Source organism: Polyodon spathula, unplaced genomic scaffold (assembly GCF_017654505.1).
Source record: "Polyodon spathula isolate WHYD16114869_AA unplaced genomic scaffold, ASM1765450v1 scaffolds_833, whole genome shotgun sequence".
NCBI classification, from domain to species: domain Eukaryota; kingdom Metazoa; phylum Chordata; class Actinopteri; order Acipenseriformes; family Polyodontidae; genus Polyodon; species Polyodon spathula.
Window position 1 is genome coordinate 2,093 of NW_024472320.1, and position 22,908 is coordinate 25,000.

General features: G+C 45.4%; 2 protein-coding genes across 2 annotated transcripts; one reads left to right on the plus strand and one right to left on the minus strand.

The window, feature by feature from the left end:
- The first annotated feature begins 3,638 nt into the window (after window positions 1-3,638).
- LOC121309070 (receptor activity-modifying protein 1-like) lies at window positions 3,639-6,975 on the plus strand. Its single transcript, XM_041241940.1, has 3 exons — window positions 3,639-3,984; window positions 5,358-5,481; window positions 5,994-6,975. The coding sequence occupies exons 1-3, from the start codon at window positions 3,924-3,926 to the stop codon at window positions 6,247-6,249; spliced, it is 441 nt and encodes a 146-aa protein (XP_041097874.1). The 5' UTR covers window positions 3,639-3,923; the 3' UTR covers window positions 6,250-6,975.
- A 10,317-nt stretch (window positions 6,976-17,292) lies between these two features.
- si:ch1073-456m8.1 (leucine-rich repeat flightless-interacting protein 1) lies at window positions 17,293-22,060 on the minus strand. The gene is made up of 4 exons (XM_041241939.1): window positions 21,567-22,060; window positions 20,992-21,162; window positions 20,815-20,898; window positions 17,293-20,248 (listed from the first exon to the last, which is right to left on the minus strand). Exons 1-4 carry the CDS (start codon window positions 21,567-21,569, stop codon window positions 18,653-18,655), a joined length of 1,854 nt encoding a protein of 617 aa, XP_041097873.1. The 5' UTR covers window positions 21,570-22,060; the 3' UTR covers window positions 17,293-18,652.
- Window positions 22,061-22,908: the final 848 nt, after the last annotated feature.

Genomic DNA, 22,908 nt, shown 5'->3' on the forward strand with positions numbered 1-22,908 from the left:
TGTTTAGCTTCCTGAACAATACCAGTGCTTGACATCAGTTATAACCTTCAACTGCTGCAGGCAGTACCAGGAGCGTGCCAGGGTGGGGTTGACAGAGTAGCGCGCCTGGTTAACAAGGAGAGCAAGCGTGCGTCCCTTCAGCTACCTGTTTTTAAAACTCAAATATGTCTGAAAAACTAGGGAAGACTATAGTCCGCTGACTGCCACTTTAAAAGGGTCAGTTTTAGGTTCAAGCCCAATTTATATTTAAAAGCAAATTTAATAATCTTTTGCGGTCTTGTGTGCATATAATGTACATTGTTTTCCATTGGTTATTACTGTTTCATAAAATGTCTCTCAATTAACAGGGAATGAAATCCAATGAACACAGATCGGGTCTCAAAAGGATAATGTTAAATGTAATTATGTCCCTGCAGAGATGCCAGGCTCAAATCTATCCATTCAAAACTCAAGCCCTCCTCCTTTCCTTTCTCATCTTTTACAGAGATTATTAAAACCAGAATTAACACTCCCAGATAACTGCATTGAGAACAAACTTCTGTAAATGAAAGTGAAGTGTATTATTATTATTATTATTATTATTATTATTTTTATTTTGTATCTCTTCTTGCATTATAGCTGCAGAATCCCTTTTTCTTTCAATGGCTGTTCAACTGAGCTGGAAAAATATCAGATGCAGACTCCTAGAAGCCACAGTTAATTCTGGCTTGCGGTGAATCAAAAGTTTTAATATAATAAATGGAATCGCTGTGCCTTTGGCTTTCATTATCCTGAGTACTTCTGACAGACAGGGACGTCACAAAGGCTCCCATTGCTCCACAGCAGCCTGTCCCTGAGTGACGGATTGGGCTGAAGTCAGACTCGGAACCACAGAGTCAGTTTTTAAAAACACCACCTGAACAAGGAAAGACTTCGTCAAAGCATAGTTCAAGTGCCCTCCCTAGTGACAATACATAACATGCCAGTAATGTCTGAGAGCAGCACCCTGTGTGAATTTCTTTTTTCCCTTTCTCTCGTTATTGTATGATGTTTGCAGTCGTTCGGAGTGCTTCTGGATTCTGTTGTAATGTTGAGCTGCTTGCCTGGAGAATCCTAACGAGTAGGACTGACCAGTCTTCCGCATTCCGTTCATGTCCTGTGACTCTTCCACCTTTTATATGGATAGACAGCAGGTGGGGTCACGCTGTGAGGTCACGCTGTTGCACGATTTCAATGGAACGAGGCAGTCCGTTCTCTGCTGGCTGTTAGGATTCTACAACGAAGCTCAAAGCTAGTTAGACGGATTTAAACTCAGCGTTGCAGCGACAGAAGCCAGAACTGCTCAGAATTAAAAATATTTAAAAAATCAACAAAAATGAGTAAAAATTCATACAGGATAATATAATTCAATATAATTTGCAATATAATTTTGGTATATTAACGCTTTTAATGATGATTGATACTACTGATGGATAAACAGCTTGAATTATATTTCAGTACTACTAATACAGTCCATACTGGCTGAGGATAACCCCCTCCGCTGTGTGCGGGAGTTTGACTGGATTGATTGATGTGGACTGAGAAACGCTGCTTACAAAGAAGCATTGCAGCGAATGACTAAAAGCACAGCGCAGCGAAGTTCAATTTCTATAACATTTTGCAGTCTGGTTGCATAGGAATGAAGAATGCTTGTGTAAATAAAAAAAACAGATCTGAACTTTACATCGTTTAAAAATGGATACAGCCTTGAATAAAATGAAAGTGTACGGCGCCACAGCTATAGTGTGTCTTTAACAGCATTAAAGAATACATGTCATAGGGGGATCCAAACAGAATTGGAGGGACTGCAGCATTTATAACCCTGTTTGTAACTTATATCTTCATTTTTAATCAAGCTGTTGCTAAAAATAAATCAATATGTAATAGTGTATGACTCGATACTAAGCGGAGAAAGAGCCTCTGCTGTGTTGCCGAGGTAACGATCACGGCGCAGAAATACGGTGGCTGATCCACCAATTAATGAAAGAAATACAAAATACTGTCTTCATGTATGTATTAAATGGACTGCCTTTCTTCTTATACTTCAGTGTTGTTATTTTATCCTGTCTGGTCAATGCTATTTAATAGTTCTGCACCTCTACCATATTGGAATGAAACTGGGTATTATTTCAGAACCACTTGCCCACGCTTGATATCACTTTTTGGAGATGTGTGTCTTCGCTCTCATTAGTGTCATACCTGTAGGATTGATGGCGGTGCCTCCCTCTTCTCATTCAAGTAATAAGGTCCCATGGTTCCTCCTGGTCTCACAATAGAGCACAAGTGTAAGGCACAGGCGATGTGCTTCTTATTACGCAGGCTGTGGCAGGAAAACTGAAGGAGTTCTGCAAAACGAACGTGAAAAACGAGGGCTTGATTAGTAAAGCGAAGGCAGAACAAAGCAGCCGTACAAACTGGAATAGCGGCTCCCCCCCATGGACGCGGTTTGGTTTCCAGTTCTTGTATCGTTTCTGTCACCTCTTTCAAGCTTGATTTTAAGAAGTTTGAGCTCAGCATGGTTCATAGCAGTGCCCACTGAAGACCATTAGAGCCTATATTGGCCAGTTCCTGGCCTGGGCTTTTAACAATCGCATGGATCTCTCTCGTGCCTTCAGCCTCACATAATGATGCAGAAAGCCCTTGCCCTGGCAGTGTAGTCATCTTTGATGTGAACCATGTCAGTGTCAATGATGTGACAGAAACAACAAGAACTGGAAACAAACTCGCATGAATGTTGCAACAGTGCTGCAGAACAGGAGTGCATTGAAGACTGGAGGAGAGGGCTTGGCAACATGCCCTGGAGTGTCGGGGCTCTGAAATGAGAGGAGTCTTTGCGGTTTCAGTCATAAATACCTAAACTAACTGCTACACTAATTGGTAAAGTCGTTCAGATAAAAAGCTTGCTGTATTGAGATGACCTCACTCAACAAACCTCCTGTATAATGTGCACTGAAACCCTTTTCCCTTCACATGTCCGCAGTAGATCATGCAGCACGCTTTCTAGGACAATGACAGTAAAGACCATTTGAAGTAAAATGTACCATGTGACACATTTGCCATTGAGCTTCATTTTCCAAGGACGTCCTATTGAGTGCCGACAATTACAAAACACATTAATGCCACTTTAACACCTTACTGCATAATCATCATGAAAAGTAATAGCGCTGTAAAAGTCTGGCACAGTCTCATAACAATAAGCACTGACTGTGAACCTAGTGCAGTGATCTATCACAGAGCCGTTCTGTACTATACACAGAGCCGTGCTGTACTATACACACAGAGCCGTGCTGTACTATACACACAGAGCCGTGCTGTACTATACACACAGAGCCGTGCTGTACTATACACACAGAGCCGTGCTGTACTATACACAGAGCCGTGCTGTACTATACACACAGAGCCGTGCTGTACTATACACACAGAGCCGTGCTGTACTATACACACAGAGCCGTGCTGTACTATACACACAGAGCCGTGCTGTACTATACACACAGAGCCGTGCTGTACTATACACAGAGCCGTGCTGTACTATACACAGAGCCGTGCTGTACTATGCAGCCTCTTATGAATTAGAGTGGGTGTTTAGTGCCTGTGTTAAGAGAAAGGGCGCTCCCTCCAGCCCAGGACAGGCTTGAGGCACAGTTACTGAACTGATCCCTCATCCTCTACTTCTACTCTTCCTACTACTAATGCTAATAATAACAAGTAAACCTCAATTCAGTTTACCTGCAATCGGGAACCTTGCCCCTGTTCTTCCCGATTGGATCACCAGTCTGCCGGTCATCCCTTGACTCCACCCCGCTGCAGCTCACCTGTATGGCGGGGGCGGGTCTCTCCAAGCTGCCTCGCTGTGCGCTTCCAGCTCCGCGGTTCAGTCGGAGCTCCAGTGAGGGAACGAAGCCAGCATGACTCGGACTTCGCGGCTTTACCGGCTGCTCGGCGGGCTGCTGCTGCTGCTGCTGCCCGGTAAGGCATCGCCACTATAAGATATATCATTCATTCTGAAAGTTCAGCATCTCGCCCATGTACATGAACATGTCGAGCTGTACAACACAAAACAAGTCTCTTGCAAACAGGTTATAGTGTAGCTGAAGATGCGAGCTAGCTCTGAACTCGACTGTACAGTACTATAATATCAGCGTTATACCCGAATAATACACAACATCGCGATAATGGGTGCGTGTACAACTCTGTGTTAGTTCTACATTATAGAAATAGTTGTCTGTTAGATATTTTAATATGTATTTTATTATGAAAGCCATACAAGGAAAACTGCAGACAGAAGCCGATCTTGTTGTGTAATGTGTAGAAATACATGGTTTCTAAAATACACTCGTATATACACAGCTATTGCAGGGCACTGGAACTCATTTCTACAGCAGCGACAAATCTATAGTCCTGTTAAAGTTACCGGTGTAGTTTTATTTGTAACGGAAGCCTATACGGTTATTTTTCTCTGATAAGTGTATTTTACAGGTATCCAAAACGCATTAACGTTTGGAAATATATTTCAAATATATACAAATTTGGCAACATACATAACTGTAGATATAATTATGATACACGAGTGATATATTATTATTATTATTATTATTATTATTATTATTATTATTATTATTATTATTATTATTATTATTATTATTAATAATAATAAAAACAGTGAACATGCATTTCACTGGTAAGCTGAACTGTACAGTGTATATGTTAAAATGTCTCTGATCACTTATACAGTAACTGAACAGAATCCATTAAAGCTGTAATTCCACCCCGCAACTTGAACAGAGTCTACCCACGGAGTGAAGAGCCCGAGTTCTTCATTTATTTCGCTTATTCTTTAAAGGCGTGCGGACTGGCGCTGTGGAATCACAGCGGAGCCTCGATATCACGGGTCAGTAATGCAATTCAGCGGGACAGTCCATTCCGATGTACAAGCAGAACGCGTTTAAACCATAAAACGAAACATTCACGCATGCTGTACGATGTCGGGATACCACTTCTGTACAGCAGCTTATTGTAAACACGTTATCCCTGAATACCGACAGCTTCCGACAGCCCGAAACTCACCGTCTCCGTCTATTTCAACACGACTCTTTATCCTGAACGTTGTTTGGCATCATAAAACCACTGAGGCCCTCATTGTCATAATTATTGCGCGTGTTGAGTGATTTGCATTGCTTGCATGATGTGCAAAATAATTGCCTTTATGCAATTAGATTGTTGCAATGCAATTAGATTGTTGCAATGCAATTATTTGCACTGCACCTACACTTCCTTACCCCTAGGTGTATTTTCTTAGAGCTGGCTAGTGACGGCTCTTTTGAATGTCTCTGTTTCTCCAGCTCTCTGTGCAGCTTGTGAGCTGACCCTGTATTCCCACAGTATCCAGCTCTGTCTGATAGACTTCGAGGAGCAGATGAACAGGACCTCCCCACAGCGCAGGTGTGACTGGACTGTCCTCTCCAGGTAGGTCTGAGACGCTGTGTAAAAAGTCCGAGCTGTAGTGTGGCTCGTGGCAGTAATTCCACTGCTAAAGGTACTTCTCGTTCCCCACAAGTGCTTTCTGCACTGTCACAGTGAGACTACAGATAAGAGAGAAATTAGATCATTAGACTATTCCTCTGCAAGATTTCTTGCAACCCATCAGGCTCACTGCATCTCTTAATAGTGCACGGCTTCACTCATGAGTTGCATATTTGTGAATATCATTATGGTATAATGTATGATCGATAGAGGGGAGCCTGCGTTCAAGTCATTTTGTGATGCCTAGTTTAATGACACACGACACACACACCTCTTTATGGACAGTACAGTAAGAGAGAGGACCGCCTCAGCAGCAGTGGCATGAATCCTTATTGAGTATTAGAGGGCTGTCAGATACACAGTTAGTGGTGATGATGTGATAATTGGTGAGTGAAGAAGTGATCTGCACGCTCCTGCCCTCCAGTAGTGTTGAGTGTCCCTCCCTCTCCCTCCAGCCTCTATGAAGACCTGACCGTGTGCACCGAGGTACTGGCTCACACTCTGCAGTGTGCCTGGCCGAACCCCGAGGTGGACTCCCTGTTTGTGGGGGTTCATGGCCGCTGGCTGAAGGCCTGCCCTCGCTACATTGCCCCGCTCCATGACCCCCCCCTCTTTGTGCTCGTGCCTCTCATCCTGGCTCCTGTCCTCTCCACCCTCCTGGTCACTGCTCTCGTTGTCTGGCTGGGCAAGCGGAGCGAGGGGAGGCTGTGAGTCTAGAACCTCCTGCAGCCTAGAATAGGACTAAAGTGCAATCCAGGATACTCTAGAAAAAAGGTTCTCCACATTACCCTGGAACACATTGGAACAACAGCTATTGAGGACTAAAGTACCCCAGAATCCAGAATATTACAGAATGTTCCACACTGCTCTAGAACACTCTAGCACAGGGGTTCTCAGCCGGGGGTCAGCTGCCCCCTAGGCGGCCTGGAGGAGGGTTCAAGGGGTCCTCCAAAAATAAACCAGAGAATGTGTTATTGTCCCTGCTTGCCTGTGACACGCTGAGACCTGTTAGCTTCATCGTGTCAGCAACATCCTCAGAAATGAACCTGTTCTCAGGTGTTGTGTATAGTAGAGGCATTTCAGAGGGAGCATGACTGATTACAAAGCAGAGGAAAAATCACTGGAAACACGCACAGTAAATACCAGGTATGGATACAGTTTTAATTTGACTATCAGCATCACAACAACAAACCCCACAGAATGATGATCCAGAACTCCCTTCAGCTAGTTCAACTGTAAGGGCTGAAGAGCAGCGAGGAGGTGGTGTTGTGAGGAAAAAACACAAAGCCCTTATTAACCCTGCAAAATGAAAGAACTACCAAGACTATGGGCTGCCAGTGTAAAAAAAGCGTTACTATTTGAATGTGTCTTTTCTTCCAGATTTAACTTAAATCTTGGATTTCTTTCTCCAGATTTATAAATGTTGTAAAAATAAACAAAGATGTTTTTAAATGTGTACATTCAGATAGACTTTATAAATCTAGTTACTAGATTTAACATTTTGCTAAATATTTAACTGGCCAGCTAAATCTGGAGTTTGTATGCAAATGAGCTCCGCCCGCTTTATGCTTTCACGTGATTTGATTGGCTCTTGCAACGCTAATCGGGGAAATATGCAACTTTCAGCATTACAAGAGCTCATTTGCATACAAACTCCAGATTTGTTTACTTTTACAACATTTATAAAACTGGGGAAAAAAATACAAGATTTAAGTTAAATCTGGAAAATAAGACTTTAAAATAGTAACCCTTCTTTTTTTACACATGGCACCCCATTCAAGACAGCTGCTTGAATTTCGGTTTTATCTGCATTGGAAGTGGAGATCCACCTCAACCGCAGTGTGTCGCACAGGTACTGTCCAGTGAATGTTTGAAACCTTCCAAATTACAAAGGCATATAATTATCGATCATGAAATATATAATAACAGGCAATGTTGATTTCTTGAGCGAAAGGCTAGGGAACTGCTTTGGTGCTAAAGAGTTGTAATGAAACCCACAGCGAAACGTTGGCTTTGAGGTAATGAAAACGCAGCTGACAGCGCATCTGTCTACTCTACTCAACAGATGAAATACTCACTTTCCAGAACTCATGAGGGTACGCACCCGTGGATTACAGACCCCATTAGTGAGAATATTGAAACTGCCCCCCTCTGTCCCATCAACGCTGAGCTCAGTGACAGCTCCCTCAGAACCAGGTTCCGTGAAATGCTGCTGGAGACAGTTTGGTGCGGGTGCTCCAGTGAATACAGCACTGCTTCTTCTGCAGCACTGAAAGTGTTGGTCCCATTCAGTACATCCTACGTATGAGAAAACAGATTTCCAGCCATGGCATCGATGAAAACAAAGTACCGTGCCAGGGTGAACACTGACCATGACATGCGTGTGTGCTTGCGAAGATACCTCCACGTCTCGACAGAACTGTTGCAGCAGAACACAAATAATGAGACTTACCTATATGTGTAGCATAGCAGTTTGATCCATTCTTGGTTTTAGTAGCATATTAATAAGACAAACCTGAACTTCTGAACTTCTTCACACTGGGGCTAATTGAGCTCACTGTAAAACCTGGAACGGGTCTTATAGGAGTCTTACAGAAAAGGCTAGGACCCCTGATTCTGGGGTCCTCCTGAAGAATAAACTGCACTCTGAAGGGATCCAGCACTACAGCACGCTTCACATTGCTCTACAACACTGGATTACGTTACAAAATATCTTCAGCGATACAGATGCTTATAAGCAGCACATTCGATATGCACAGCAGTGCAGACTTTGGTAGAAATGGATGTTGCTCACATGACTGACTCATTTGTTAGGCAAATGGCCTCCCCAGCATGTAAGTGAAAGCTTCCTGTTGGAACAGACTCTTCCACATCTTCACCCCAATATAACTTCACTGAAGGGAACAGAGGAGGGAGATCACTGATCCGATCCATCAAGGACCATTTCAGCTGAAGCGCGGCTGCTCTGTAAATCAGTTCACGTTTGACAGGGCTGTCTGGAGTGCTCTTTGATTTGTGGCATTGTTTCTTTTGTTGTGTTGTCATTACTGCGTGTTTTAATATCCACCACTGCTTATTAAATATTTGTTTTATAGAATCTTAAGCCGTGATGGTTTCATTTTCACAGAATTGCGGTAAACTTGGAAAAGGAGACACCGGAATGACTTGGTAATCAAACGAGCGTGTGTGTGATTGTGTGTAAATGTGGTTGTGTGTGTCAGCTTGTGTGTGTGTGTGATTATGTTGTGTGTGATTGTGGGTATGTGATTCTGTGTCTGTGTTTGTGATTATGTGTGTGTGATGATGTCTCTGTATGAGTGTGTGTGATTCTGTCTCTGTGTAATTCTGTGTGTGTATGTGTGTGTGATTATTTATCTGTGCGTGTGATTGTGTGCATGTGATTATGTTGTGTGTGCGATTCTGTCTGTGTGATTATGTTGTGTGTGCGATTCTGTCTGTGTGTAATTGTGTGTGTGTGTGTGTGTGTGTGTGATTCTGTCTCTGTGTAATTGTGTGTGTGTGTGTGTGTGTGTGTGTGTGTGTGTGTGTGTGTGTGTGTGTGTGTGTGTGTGTGTGTGTGATTGTGATTATGTTGTGTGTGTGTGTTTGTTTCACCTCAATTATTCAAAGTGACAGCGGAATCAGAGGGACACTAAAAATGACAACAATAAATATCTCCTTAAAAACACTGGCGGTGGAGAGGGGGGTCACCTTCACCCCAGAGACTGTGCGGAGGGGGGGGCGGGGGACGGGGAGGAGAGATGTACATGAAAAGAGGGAGATTGAGAGGGGTGGTAAGAGATAGGGAGAGGAGAAGGATGACAACAAGCTCCCCTTGCACTGATAATAAATAAATAACTTCAAACGCCATTTTAACAAAAAAAAAAAATCACTTTGAATGCCATTTTAATGAATAAATCACTTTGAATGCCATTTTAATGAATAAATAATTTCGAATGCCATTTTAGTTGCCTCTTGACATTGATGTTGCTGCAATATTACGTTCTCTTGTTTCTCTAAATCTTCACCTGCCTGTGAGTTGCTTTGACAGCAGCAGTGCCAGCCCCACCTGATCTCTGTCTATGTAGATGAAGGCTGTCACACAGGGGTGAAATCCTCAACAGCAAAGTGCAGTACTCCTATACACAGCCAGGGGGAGCAGACCGGTGGTGCAGTTTTCCCTACACTTAAAAATGTTTCAAAAATTGAGACAATTAGAGTGACAATGAATAAATGATGTTAAATTGTATACATATCAGTACACGATAATACAAAATAAACCTTAAAAAAGAACTGATAAATTATAACCAGTAAGAAGCTGTCAGTACCCTTAAATAAGCATCACACTGTGTATAACTCTGCTATGAGAACATGATACAAAGGTGCAAAAAGTCAAACAAAGCACAATAGGGGCTGAAATACCCCTCTGATACTTCATGTACCAGGCACTACTCTTAAAAACATTGTGCACTTGCCTTGGTCATTGCAATCTGCACGGTATTCTCTGAAATCGTGCCCATACTGTCCAGACCCTGCGTACTCTCCTACAACAGCTATTATTTCACTTCTAATAATACACTGGAGACTAAAATCAGGTGTTTTGCTGGATTTTAATAATGTTTATTGCTCTGACAACAGGTTGAACTTAATAGGTTCATGAATCATAAAAACTGATAGAAATGAATACAATACCTACTCTAACTGATATATTGAAATTAAATAAAAACCCTTTCCTGTTCCAATCACACGCTCCACGATTCTCAGCTAAATCTAACGCGACAACTTGCAATGCTGTTCTATCATAATATGATATCTAAAACTATAATTTAATATCCAGGAATAATGCAAAGGCTTTGCTTTGCCCCACGGAATTAACTATAAAACAGGATGTTATTTGACTTAAAGGGCGTTGTTTGAAGCAGGGTCACACCTCTCATCTTTTCCAGTGTTCAGTTGTAAGGCAGCTCTTCCATTAGATTCAGTATCTCCTGAGACTATGCACCCTTGGGGATACATGGTTTTTGCTCACACCATGTAAAAAATACTACTATGGTCATTTGTATTTGTTAGTCAAATTGTATACCCCCCCTCAGAATATCTACAAACATGCTGTACCACATTTGGTGTGCAGGGAGAGTCACACAGTCAGGGGAGTGCAGGTTCCTGGCTGTGTGGAGTCGCTGGTCTTCGCTGGTCTTCGCTGGGATTCCAGAGGGAGCATCTCATTGGCTCTGGGGCTCTGGTGTGTTCGGGAACGCAAAACCGGCAGAGACTGTTCCTCCTCATCACGCTGCAGCGGACCCTACCAGCCAGGCGCCCAGGGATCTCAGAGCGGACACCTGCAGGGCTGGGCTTTGTCCTCCAGAGGGCTGTAGCTCGCTGACATCTACTCTCGAGTTCCTGGGTGTAGAAGAGGGAGATGGCTCTGTCGAGGGGTCGGAGGACGTCTGCTGAATCTTGAGTTCTGCTGAGCTGTGAGGGAAAAACATTCTTGGACATTCCAAACTGGGGAGAAAATCAGGGGCAAAATAACTGGGCACACAAAGTAAAAACATGAAATACAATTTGTAGTCAAGACTCTATTGTGGTGTGTTTTTAAGTAAACATTTTTTCATTTGCTGAAATAATGTAACACTCACGAGAACGCCCAAATCATAAGTGGACTGTTTTTACCTGGACTGTTTGATTCAAAGTTGACAATGAATCATGGAACATCCAATGACTTTGAGAACAGGTCAACAACTTTTAAACAACCGCTATAATAGAAAACAGAAAGAATGATTTGTTAACTGTCCTCAGCAGACTTTACTCCCTATTAATCTCGGGGAGCTGTTTCAGAGATCTGCCTACAGGATTGCACAGTTCTGTGAGTCATCAATCATACAGAAACCCAAAGCCTGCTTAACCCTTGAGTGCTCACACTGGTATTTGTGTGGCAGAGACTGTGTTTCTGGGGCGTGACATCACTGAGGTTTCATTAGAGGAGGGAGTTTGCTTCTTGGATCTCTGATAAGGTTTAGGTCACTTCATTTTTCCGGATTATGAGACAATCACTCTCTCCTCGTTCCTAATGCAAATAGTATCTTTTCAACTCAAACCACTAGTCACACTGCTTCCCTCCCTCCCAGTCTCTCAGCTCTAACCACTAGAGCCACACTGCTTCCCTCCCTCCCAGTCCCTCAGCTCTAACCACTAGAGCCACACTGCTTCCCTCCCTCCCAGTCCCTCAGCTCTAACCACTAGAGCCACACTGCTTCCCTCCCTCCCAGTCCCTCAGCTCTAACCACTAGAGGCACACTGCTTCCCTCCCTCCCAGTCCCTGGGCTCTAACCACTAGAGCCACACTGCTTCCCTCCCTCCCAGTCCCTCAGCTCCCAGTCTCTTGGTTAACACCTCCTAGTTCGTCAGTATTGTTGAGCAGGATTGGCTCCAGTGGAATTGTTAATAGTGACTCCGTCCTTAGCTCCACTCTTCTGTAGCTATGCTGTTTTTGATTTATGGTGTCTTCTCAAGGACAATGTAGTGAGCCACTGGCTGCTTGAGTGCCAGGCTGCCAGGATAAAGTTGCCCCTGTTCTCTCAGGTGTTTTATAGATATAAAAAACCTGACTTTATCTTTATAGATAAAGAAAGGGCACTGTCCTGGATCTCCACTTCATTCTCAGTTGTGTCTTCTGCTCCTGGGCTCTGTGCTGCACAAAGTATTGCTCTGTAGAGTTTTGATCACATGAGGATTGAACTTGAATCCAGTATTATTTTTAATGTTACATTTTCACATTTATTCTGTAAATAATGTCAGATAATCACATTTTGTATTTATGAACACGCTTCCTGAGAAGCAAAAATAGGCACAGTTTACATCGGACAATAAATCACACATTTAATAGGATATTCAGTTTTAGCCCTGAAGAGAGGGAGATAATGAGGTGTCAGTTTGATTTACCCAGAACACTCGATCACAGTGGAAATGAATACCTGTGTTACTGTCGAGAATTGCACAGCTCCACCAGACTTGTTCTCTCCTTTTATAACCAAGTTCCTTTTTAGAACTATGAATACAATCAGAATTGGAAGGTTTATTACATTGTGTTCAAGTGAGAACATCTTAATACCTACCTGCAGTCCATCTGGAAGCAGTAGATTCTCTGCAATTGAACCTATCCTGCAGCCTCTCATTAGCACAGTCCTCCTTGCCGACCGCAGGATCATCTCCAGCACTACGCTACTGTCAGTTCATTGCAACTGACCAAGAACTGTCCATTTTAGATTTACCTACAATTTACAAGGAGGTTGGGGGGGCTTTCACATATGGTGTTGCTAGAGATCGATAGGAGAGGATGAGGTCTATTGATGGGAATTCTGCCCACAAGCGATGGACAAAAATGAAATGTTTCCTCTGGAAGTTGTTTCAACTTTAATAGAAGTACCATCGTGGATAGATTGAAGAAATGAAGTGTTCTGTTGCCATTGGATCCCACATAGGCTAACTTGTGCAATTCTCCCCATTTTATTAGGATCTTAGCATCTATTTTTAATGTCAGTTCTATTGTTAATTAACTCCAGTATGTTGTTTAGCAGTACGATGTAAGACCTGCAAATTTGCACAAGTTGGTCAACAGAGGATTCGACAGACAAGGATAGAATAAGAAGGTAGCAATTCACAGCTGCAAAAATACCTTGTGAGAGTCCATTTAAAGGTGCAAGCACTTCTATGGTAAGTACTTCATTGCTGGCCTGCGCTTACAGGCAGATTTCCCTTGTTAGAGACCTTGTGCTTTGATCATTAGAAGTAATCCTGCACCTGTTTTGTGCTGGCAATCTCACATTGATTTCATTACACGGTGTATAATCCACCTGTACATGACTCATTTACTGCTACTGTTAACCTTTCCAGCATATATTAACCTTCAATCATTGTTAGCTCTCGGTAGCACCCAGGCTAGAATTGAAACACACCTCTCTTTGCAGTCTGTGCTGTGCTTTGAGTTCACCTGCTCCTCTCCAACCTTACTGTCAGCCTTGCCAAGGAGGTCGGCATTCCGACTGGCAAAGAGATTGAAAGCTCCCCAAAAGGCAAGGCTGAGCATCAAAACCAAGCCAGTCCCAACGCAGCGACACACACTCATCTCACTGTCCTGATTCTGTAATAAAATGATTGAGTCGTCCTGACTGGAATCTGCTTGCACACTTTCAAACTGCACTGCCTTGGTAACCCGGAGGGTGTAATTAGCCCCACCCCTTCAACGCTTTCTTTCCTGTCGTTAACCAACTAGCTGCTTCCCCTATTGACTGACATGCGCTTCAGACAGTAACACGACCCAGAAGACACTGCTGAAGGACTGAAGTTTCCTTAGTTTAGCAGCAGTCATCACATCTGAGACCTAGACCGATCTCCCCTCCCCAAATCAGAATCTCCATGTTCCCTTACGGCAGCAACTCCCCACAACAGCTCAGGAGGTGGTCAGCTGGTGTTCAATACTCAATCCAGTCTCATGTTCATGTCCAGTTCTACGGTGGCCCTGGAGGACAAGGTCTTCAGGTGTTTGCCTGGACAGTAAGGTGAGCTGTAGTGCAGCGAGGTCAAACAGTCCCTGACTAGCCAGAGTGAACGCTCCCTGTGGAATCCCCTTCGAAGATCACAGACTCTTCACACAGCCAGGATCCTGTCTGACACCACGTGGCCGTGCCTTTACCAGGTCAACATGCTTTTCACACTATTTTACTGCACAATGGAATCCCCTAGATTGCTATCCAGGCTATTCAATGCTGCAGTAACATGCTGTGGATTATTCTCATGGGTTATATTCACATCAACCCCTTAGTTTATCATTGAGTTATTTCATTAATCTGTAAAAGGTACAGCTTTTAGGTTTTAATTGAAATGTGGCCTCAGCTTCTCCCTTAGTGAACAGTAATGCACATCCCATAACAAACAGCACAGGCTAACTTTGGAAGATCAATACGAAGACGGAGGCGAATCTGCCTGTTCACAGTCCAGAGAGCGGGAATATATTACTCAGCGTGTGTCAGAGATGCCATTTCCAAATAATGAGTCATTTGATGGGCATCGCTTTTGTTATACAGCAATGAAGTGTACATGTCTAGAAATTGTTTTCCACCTTCCCTGTTTAAAACAATGTGCAAGATCATTTATAAACACAATGGACAAATCCTTTACGAAACGTCCTCTTCATTTCACGCTGACAGTGATGGTGAACAGGAACACACACAGGGATGCATTGACTTCACCGGCATGGAAGAAGCGATGCCTGCCATGACAAGTACCCAGCGTGCCCCCATAGCTTACCCAGTAAAAGCACTGCCGCTTGGGTTGAGGGTTATGCAATCCTGGTTCGAATCATGTTCAGGTAGAGTTGATGGGGGCCCACAGGGATTGCTCTTTGCGCTTTTGCTGCCAATGAGAGAAATCAGCTAGTCAGTATATTGTCAGTATAACCAGCCCAGCCCAGCTCTCAGCACAGCCTCGTCATCCAGCCCAGCCCTGCTCTCATTAGCACAGCCTCGTCAGTATAACCAGCCCAGCCCAGCTCTCATTAGCACAGCCTCGTCAGTATAACCAGCCCAGCCCAGCTCTCATTAGCACAGCCTCGTCAGTATAACCAGCCCAGCCCAGCTCTCATTAGCACAGCCTCGTCAGTATAACCAGCCCAGCCCAGCTCTCATTAGCACAGCCTCGTCAGTATAACCAGCCCAGCCCAGCTCTCATTAGCACAGCCTCGTCAGTATAACCAGCCCAGCTCTCATTAGCACAGCCTCGTCAGTATAACCAGCCCAGCCCAGCTCTCATTAGCACAGCCTCGTCAGTATAACCAGCCCAGCCCAGCTCTCATTAGCACAGCCTCGTCAGTATAACCAGCCCAGCCCAGCTCTCATTAGCACAGCCTCGTCAGTATAACCAGCCCAGCCCTGCTCTCATTAGCACAGCCTCGTCAGTATAACCAGCCCAGCCCAGCTCTCATTAGCACAGCCTCGTCAGTATAACCAGCCCAGCCCAGCTCTCATTAGCACAGCCTCGTCAGTATAACCAGCCCAGCCCTGCTCTCATTAGCACAGCCTCGTCAGTATAACCAGCCCAGCCCAGCTCTCATTAGCACAGCCTCGTCAGTATAACCAGCCCAGCCCTGCTCTCATTAGCACAGCCTCGTCAGTATAACCAGCCCAGCCCAGCTCTCATTAGCACAGCCTCGTCAGTATAACCAGCCCAGCCCAGCTCTCATTAACACAGCCTCGTCATTATAACCAGCCCAGCCCGGCTCTCATTAGCACTGCCTCGTCAGTATAACCAGCCCAGCCCAGCTCTCATTAGCCCAGCCCTGCTCTCATTAGCACAGCCTCGTCATTATAACCAGCCCAGCTCTCATTAGCACAGCATTGTCAGTATAACCAGCCCAGCCCTGCTCTCATTAGTACAGCCTCATCAGTATAACCAGCCCACAGCCCTCATTAGCACAGCCTCATCAGTATAACCAGCCCAGCCCAGCTCTCATTAGCCCAGCCCTGCTCTCATTAGCACAGCCTCGTCATTATAACCAGCCCAGCCCTTATTAGCACAGCCTCATCAGTATAACCAGCCCAGTCCTCATTAGCACAGCCTCATCAGTATAACCAGCCCAGTCCTCATTGGCACAGCCTCATCAGTATAACTAGCTCAGCCCTATCCTCATTAGCACAGCCTCATCAGTATAACTAGCCCAGCCCTATCCTCATTAGCACAGCCTCATCAGTATAACCAGCCCTATCCTCATTGGCACAGCCTCGTCAGTATAACTAGCCCAGCCCTATCCTCATTGGCACAGCCTCATCAGTATAACCAGCCCAGTCCTCATTGGCACAGCCTCATCAGTATAACCAGCCCTATCCTCATTGGCACAGCCTCATCAGTATAACTAGCCCAGCCCAGTCCTCATTGGCACAGACTCATCAGTATAACTAGCCCAGCCCTATCCTCATTGGCACAGCCTCATCAGTATAACTAGCCCAGCCCAGTCCTCATTAGCACAGACTCATCAGTATAACTAGCCCAGCCCTTATTAGCACAGCCTCGTCAGTATAACTAGCCCAGCCCTATCCTCATTGGCACAATGAGTCTCCATGACCTGTATCTGATGTTGTTCTATATGCGGATTCAGAAACGTGAGGGATGACTGATCAAGGTGGTTCTAGAAGGTCACTGGCAGAATTCAAATACCTTGAGACAGAGCAAGCTCTTCTGTGTGTGTGTGTATCAGCCTCACATTATTAGAGAGTGAGCTCTTTGTGTGTGTGTCAGCCTCAGGTTATTACAGAGCAAGCTCTTCTCTGTGTGTGAGCCTCACGTTATTACAGACGAGGTCTTCCTGCGTGTGTGTCGGCTTCACATTATTAGTGAGCTCTTCTGTGTGCGTATCAGCCTCACGTTATTAGAGCGAGCTCTTCCGTGTGTGTGAGCCTCACATTATTACAGAGCAAGCTCTTTCCTCTGTGTGTGAGCCTCACGTTATTAGAATGATGGAGGGCCTCACTGTGATAAGAGGAAGTGCTTCACCAATGCTGCTACAGTTCCTGAAGCTGCTTTAGGAATCATTTTGAAGGAGTGTGTGGGAGCTTCTCCGAAGACAGATGAAAGCCCTGCAGCAGAGTTAATAACTCCTTAACGAGATTTTTACAGGCAGGCAATCCAATAAGAACTCCCACAGCTAATCACTGCAGCTTGTAACTTGAGACCGCAAAGAAACGCTGCAAAGAAACATTAAAATAATAACAATACCACTTTTATTCTTCAACCAACACATTTGCACAGCTGTAACAGCACATTAAAAACCATATACCTCTACAGCACACATATCATTTACACAACAGCTAAAACAAAAGTTAAAACAGTAACGAAATCAAATCTGGTGTTAACAGTATCTCAGGACCATGAACATCTCTTTATCACCTGGTGAGTTCAGAGCTATTTTTACACAGGATAACATGGATCTTTAATACAGTGATTTATAATATCCTAGAACTGCCACCGAATTAGCTCGAGCACGCCGCTGTACAGATAACTGGAGGAAAGATACGTGACGGGTTCTGCTTGCCTAGTCCTGGTTATTACACCTACAGAGAAGACAATGACAGGATGGGTATTACAGGAGATATTCAAGCGATCATCAAATCTCAAAACCGGAGTCTGTATGTCTTCAACGAACCGATCGGAAAGCACCCAGGTAACTATGGAAGGGTTTAGCACGGGCCCAACTGCTGGCACAGTCCTCATCATTTTAGAACAGAATTCAAGGTGGTTTTCAAAAGTCACTGGTGCAGCTCAGTCTCCTCCTCTACTAATGGGGTTTAACATGTCTATCACTGACATGCAAACGGTCCAAGTCCAACCTTAACAGAAGTGTTTAAAATGAGATATTTGTACTCTTTGGCTGATGCTTGCATCATTTTGCGTGAAGTTTCAGAGCAGTGGCTAACAATAGAGACCCCAACTCGTTTGTCTGCTACTGTAGCTTACACTGGGGTGGGCGTTCCAAGTCCTGAACCTGGCACTAGTCTTGCACCCAGTCCTAGGCTTCAGACATTCCCCTGTGCAGGGATATTATTGAAAAGAGCAGGAGCAGGAGGGGCTAGGACCCTGGGAAATATGCTCGGAAACGATCATTTACTAATAGGAGCTGTTCATGCAGCTATAAGGGAGGAACCCATTATTTAACATAAGCCTCCTGATCATTTCAATGATATACTTGTTTGAAGGCGTGTCTGAACCCCAGCGCTGGGCTAGTGTGAGTTTCAAGCAGTCCTACTGAGGATTTAATGCTTGTTGTGGTCTTCTAAATGGTACAAACCATTCTGGACTATCAGAGACCTAGAAATGGCATTATTATATTTGATTATTTACACAGATTTCAAAAATTAAAATTTTAAAATTAAATGGGAACTGCATTTTATAAGAAAACCCAAAGAAAAGTGTTGAGATGCGGGGTGGAGACGGGCAGAGGGCGAGTGACACAGTGTCCCAGCTGTGCTCCTCAAGTGAACATCTATAAACAAGAACTTAAAATACGTGAACAAATCTAAAGTAATTCCATCACTTGAAAACCCCTGGGGAACGGTGTGGGAATGTTTCAGGAGATGCTGCAGGGTTCCGGACTATTCCCAACTTGTGTTCCGGAATTGAGTTTCTCATTCAAAGATTCCCGGGACTGGGAGAGGTCGCTTGGAGGGGAATTCATGGATGGGGTAGATTCCTGACCTTGGAATGACTTTTGCCCATCAGCTGCTTCCGGGCTTCCCATAGCATCCAGAAAAGGCGATTCCAGATGTCCATCCACCCTCTCCAGACAGTCCTGCATGACATCCTCCCCGGAAGAAGATCGAGCCTCTTTCATCTTCGGAGCTGAAATTTCCGAAAAGACTTTCTCCGTTGCTTCCCTGGCATCCCGTTTCAGAGGACTTTCCTTGGTTTTCCCAGCAATCTCTTTTACCTCATTGGAATTGTTCTTCTCCTCTTCTAAGATCCCACTTTTCCCAATGCTATCCCGCTTCCCTTCTGTTTCATCACCAGGTGAAAGGCGGAAGCTGGGAAACTTGGAAAAAGTCTTGTGGAACATTTTCTCGAGTTTGACCATGGTGCGTTCATCTTCCTCCTTGCCCTCCGTCGCTTTGAGATCTGCAATCTTCTCCTGCACGGCTCCTTCTACCCCCTTCTCTGGCTCTGCAACTGTCTTCCCCAAATCCGTGGCTACAGACGTGAATAAATCTTTATTTAAATCAGAATTTGTGGCTAAATCTGTGCTGCTATCTATGGACACCGTGCTCCATTCTCCCTTTGTGATTTGCACTCTATCTCTGCCCCCCTTTCCCACCCCCTCTTCATCTCCTGTTGCAGTGCTAGGAACTCCCAGTGCCTGCTCTCCACCCCGTTCCAATTCCGCTCTGTTTACTAGCAGTAACTGTGTTTGAGTCGGTCCTGGATCTGCACTCCTATGCTGGCTCCCTGCTTGAAGCTCCATCTCTGTTGCTGCTGCCATCACTGTGTTTCCATTGCCCTCTAGTACCACCTGGTGTTCAGGGTTCAGGACTGCTGTCTCCTCTTTTTGTAGCTGTTGGGGGTTTCCAGTCTTGAGATCTAGAGGTTTCGCACTTAGTTTTCCAAAAAAGGATGACAGAATTCCTCCGGCTGTTGTCTCCAATTTTCCTGGTTTTTGCTCATCCTCCTTCGGTCCTGCCTTCAACTCCCTCTTTCCAGCAGTCTCTTCTACCTTTGTATCATCCTCTTTCCCTCTCTCTTCCTTGAGTCTCTCACTAGATTCCAAGTCTGCTCCCTGGCTGTTGTCAAGAACTACCCTTTCTTGCTGGGAGTTTTCCATGTCCTTTATAAAATGAGTCTTTCCTTCTCTTTCCCATCCCATGTTGGAATATTTCCCGTCCTGGTTTTCTGAACTCACTTCGGCGGGAGGTTCGGGGATGTCTGGAATGTTGCCAGCCCTGGCTTTATAAACAGGAAGCTGGTATTTAAGATCCTGGTTGTTCTCTTCCTGGATTCTCTCTTTATCTCTGTTTTCTTCTCTCTCTCCTCCTCCTCCACCTTCCCATGTTCCTTGTCTTTCGCCATAACTTCCGTCTCTCCCTTTTCTCTCCTCCCTCACAGTCCAGCTTCCTTCCAGATCTTCTGTCCCGCAAGCTTTCTCCACCATTGTGACCTGATTGGTGGAATTCTCCTGGAATTAACAAACAGTTTAGTGTTACTATTCATCTTAACTCTTATAGCAAGTAAGTCAGTAACATCGACCCCCCCCCCCTCCCCCCGGCTGCAGATTCAAGATCAGATCAGCATGACGAAATGCAAGGAACAGTTTCATGAAACTTAGACAAGTGCCACTTAATACACAGATGGCAATAGGTAGGTTCACAGTATGTGGAAAGATAGAACAAGCGAGACATACCGAGTGTCACGTCCGTAAATCTGCACAGTCTGACACTCCAAATAACTGCAATAATGTCGGCTTTCATCACAGTGGAATAAGCAGCTCTCCAGATCTATGCAACCTGTGTGATCTACAGCTGGGGAAGGCATGCAGAGACACACACTGCATACAGCCACCGAGCTAATACTTCAGAAACTCGAGAAACAATGTTAACACCAAGGCCCATCCCAACTGGATCAGCGGTTTTCCGGATATATGAAAAAATGTAAAAAGTGGGACAAATGTATGGACGACCGTCTCTGGGGATTTCATCAATAAGGCCTGATGCAGTGGGCTGTACTCTCTCCTCCAGTCCTTACCTCTCTCAGCCTCTCCAGCTCCTGCAGCAGCCTCCTCACTGTTCCTTCCAGCTCTCTCTTGGCCTGTCTCTCGCGCTCCATCTCCTAAACACAGGTGAACCCGGTCGTTACACAGCTCTGCACACCCACGTGCTCCCACATCATCACCTGTCTTTATAAAGATCTCAAGGGCTTTACCTGGTATGCGTCTCGGCTCTGCCTCTCCGCCTCAGCAAGCTGCTCCTCCATCCCCTCCAACACGTCCTGCAGCCAGTCCACCTTGAAGAACAGCACCCCCTGCTGGACCTCCAGCTGCTTCACAGACTGCAGGGCTTCCTCATACTGCTCCTGCAGCTCACTCTCATCAGACTGGAGGAGAGACAAGAGAGGACAGGGTAGGACTGGACAAGAGAGGACAAGAGAGGGCAGGGCAGTACTGGACAAGAGAGGACAGGGGAGTACCGGACAAGAGAGGACAGGGCAGTACTGGACAAGAGAGGACAGGGGAGTACCGGACAAGAGAGGACAGGGCAGTACTGGACAAGAGGACAGGCTAGTACTGTCCAAGGCAGGGTAGTACTGGACCCAGACACACAGTGCATGATTGTTAAATTTGCAGATGATCCCAAATATAGGGGAGCAGTGGACTCTGACTCCGGGTTCACGACACGCACCCACCCTGTGTGTTCCAGAAACCACCTCATAACAAGAGCTGAAAGTTTTTGCACAATGTAAAGGTTTTAGTCTAGTGCTATTGCAATACAAATCCTTACCATCTCTAGAGATTTCGACACCAGCTCTTCAGTCTAAAAGGGTGGTGGAGGGAAATGAATAAATCACGTGATTATTGGGAAAACATGCAGAAACATAACTACATGCAATTTATTGCAACTCCTTCTAAACAACTCAAAATTCCAGTACAGTTGTCCTGTGTACATGTTATACCAGAACATACAGCACAGTTCAAAAGTTGATCTTTCAAAAAGGTAGGTTTTTTTTGTGCTTTATAATAAGTTACATGCTGGGTGATTGTAACACATTCATTTTGCACATTTGGAGCAGACAGAACAGCCCAGCTTTCCCTCAAGCTGTACGAGATGTTCATCCCTTAGAACAATAACACACAACGCATTTACTTCTAGTATAAACAAAGAAATGGTGCAACCAAATGCGATGACAACTGGAGAAGTGATTCTCTAGATAGAGTATAAACAAGGGATTGTGTCGGCCAGGGAACATGCCTGAAGTCTCACAGGCTCACAAAGTGACATCTTCTACTCTTTAAAAACTATTTGGAAGACCATCAAGCTTTAATAACTACCCTGCGAGTCTACAGCACAGGAGAGCAGCGACGACACAAACACACAGAGCCCTCAGCGCAGGAGAGCAGCGACGACACAAACACACACAGCCCGCAGCGCAGGAGAGCAGCGACGACACAAACACACACAGCCCGCAGCGCAGGAGAGCAGCGACGACACAAACACACACAGCCCGCAGCGCAGGAGAGCAGCGACGACACAAACACACAGAGCCCGCAGCGCAGGAGAGCAGCGACGACACAAACACACACAGCCCGCAGCGCAGGAGAGCAGCGACGACACAAACACACAGAGCCCGCAGCGCAGGAGAGCAGCGACGACACAAACACACAGAGCCCGCAGCGCAGGAGAGCAGCGACGACACAAACACACACAGCCCGCAGCGCAGGAGAGCAGCGACGACACAAACACACACAGCCCGCAGCGCAGGAGAGCAGCGACGACACAAACACACAGAGCCCGCAGCGCAGGAGAGCAGCGACGACACAAACACACAGAGCCCGCAGCGCAGGAGAGCAGCGACGACACAAACACACACAGCCCGCAGCGCAGGAGAGCAGCGACGACACAAACACACAGAGCCCGCAGCGCAGGAGAGCAGCGACGACACAAACACACAGAGCCCGCAGGAGAGCAGCGACGACACAAACACACACATCCTGCAGCGCAGGAGAGCAGCGACGACACAAACACACACAGCCCGCAGTGCAGGAGCGCAGCGATGACACAAACACACACAGCCTGCAGCACAGGAGAGCAGCGACGAAACAAAGACACTGTGATGCTCAGTCTG

Coding starts and splice junctions, on each gene's coding strand:
- LOC121309070 (XM_041241940.1), top strand. CDS start 3,924: ATGACTCGGACTTCGCGGCTTTACCGGCTGCTCGGCGGGCTGCTGCTG. Junction 3,985..5,357: donor GCTGCTGCTGCTGCTGCCCG/GTAAGGCATCGC, acceptor CTGTTTCTCCAG/CTCTCTGTGCAGCTTGTGAG. Junction 5,482..5,993: donor GACTGGACTGTCCTCTCCAG/GTAGGTCTGAGA, acceptor CTCTCCCTCCAG/CCTCTATGAAGACCTGACCG.
- si:ch1073-456m8.1 (XM_041241939.1), bottom strand. Junction 20,899..20,991: donor AGAGCCGAGACGCATACCAG/GTAAAGCCCTTG, acceptor ACCTGTGTTTAG/GAGATGGAGCGCGAGAGACA. Junction 20,249..20,814: donor AGCTGGAGAGGCTGAGAGAG/GTAAGGACTGGA, acceptor TGTTAATTCCAG/GAGAATTCCACCAATCAGGT.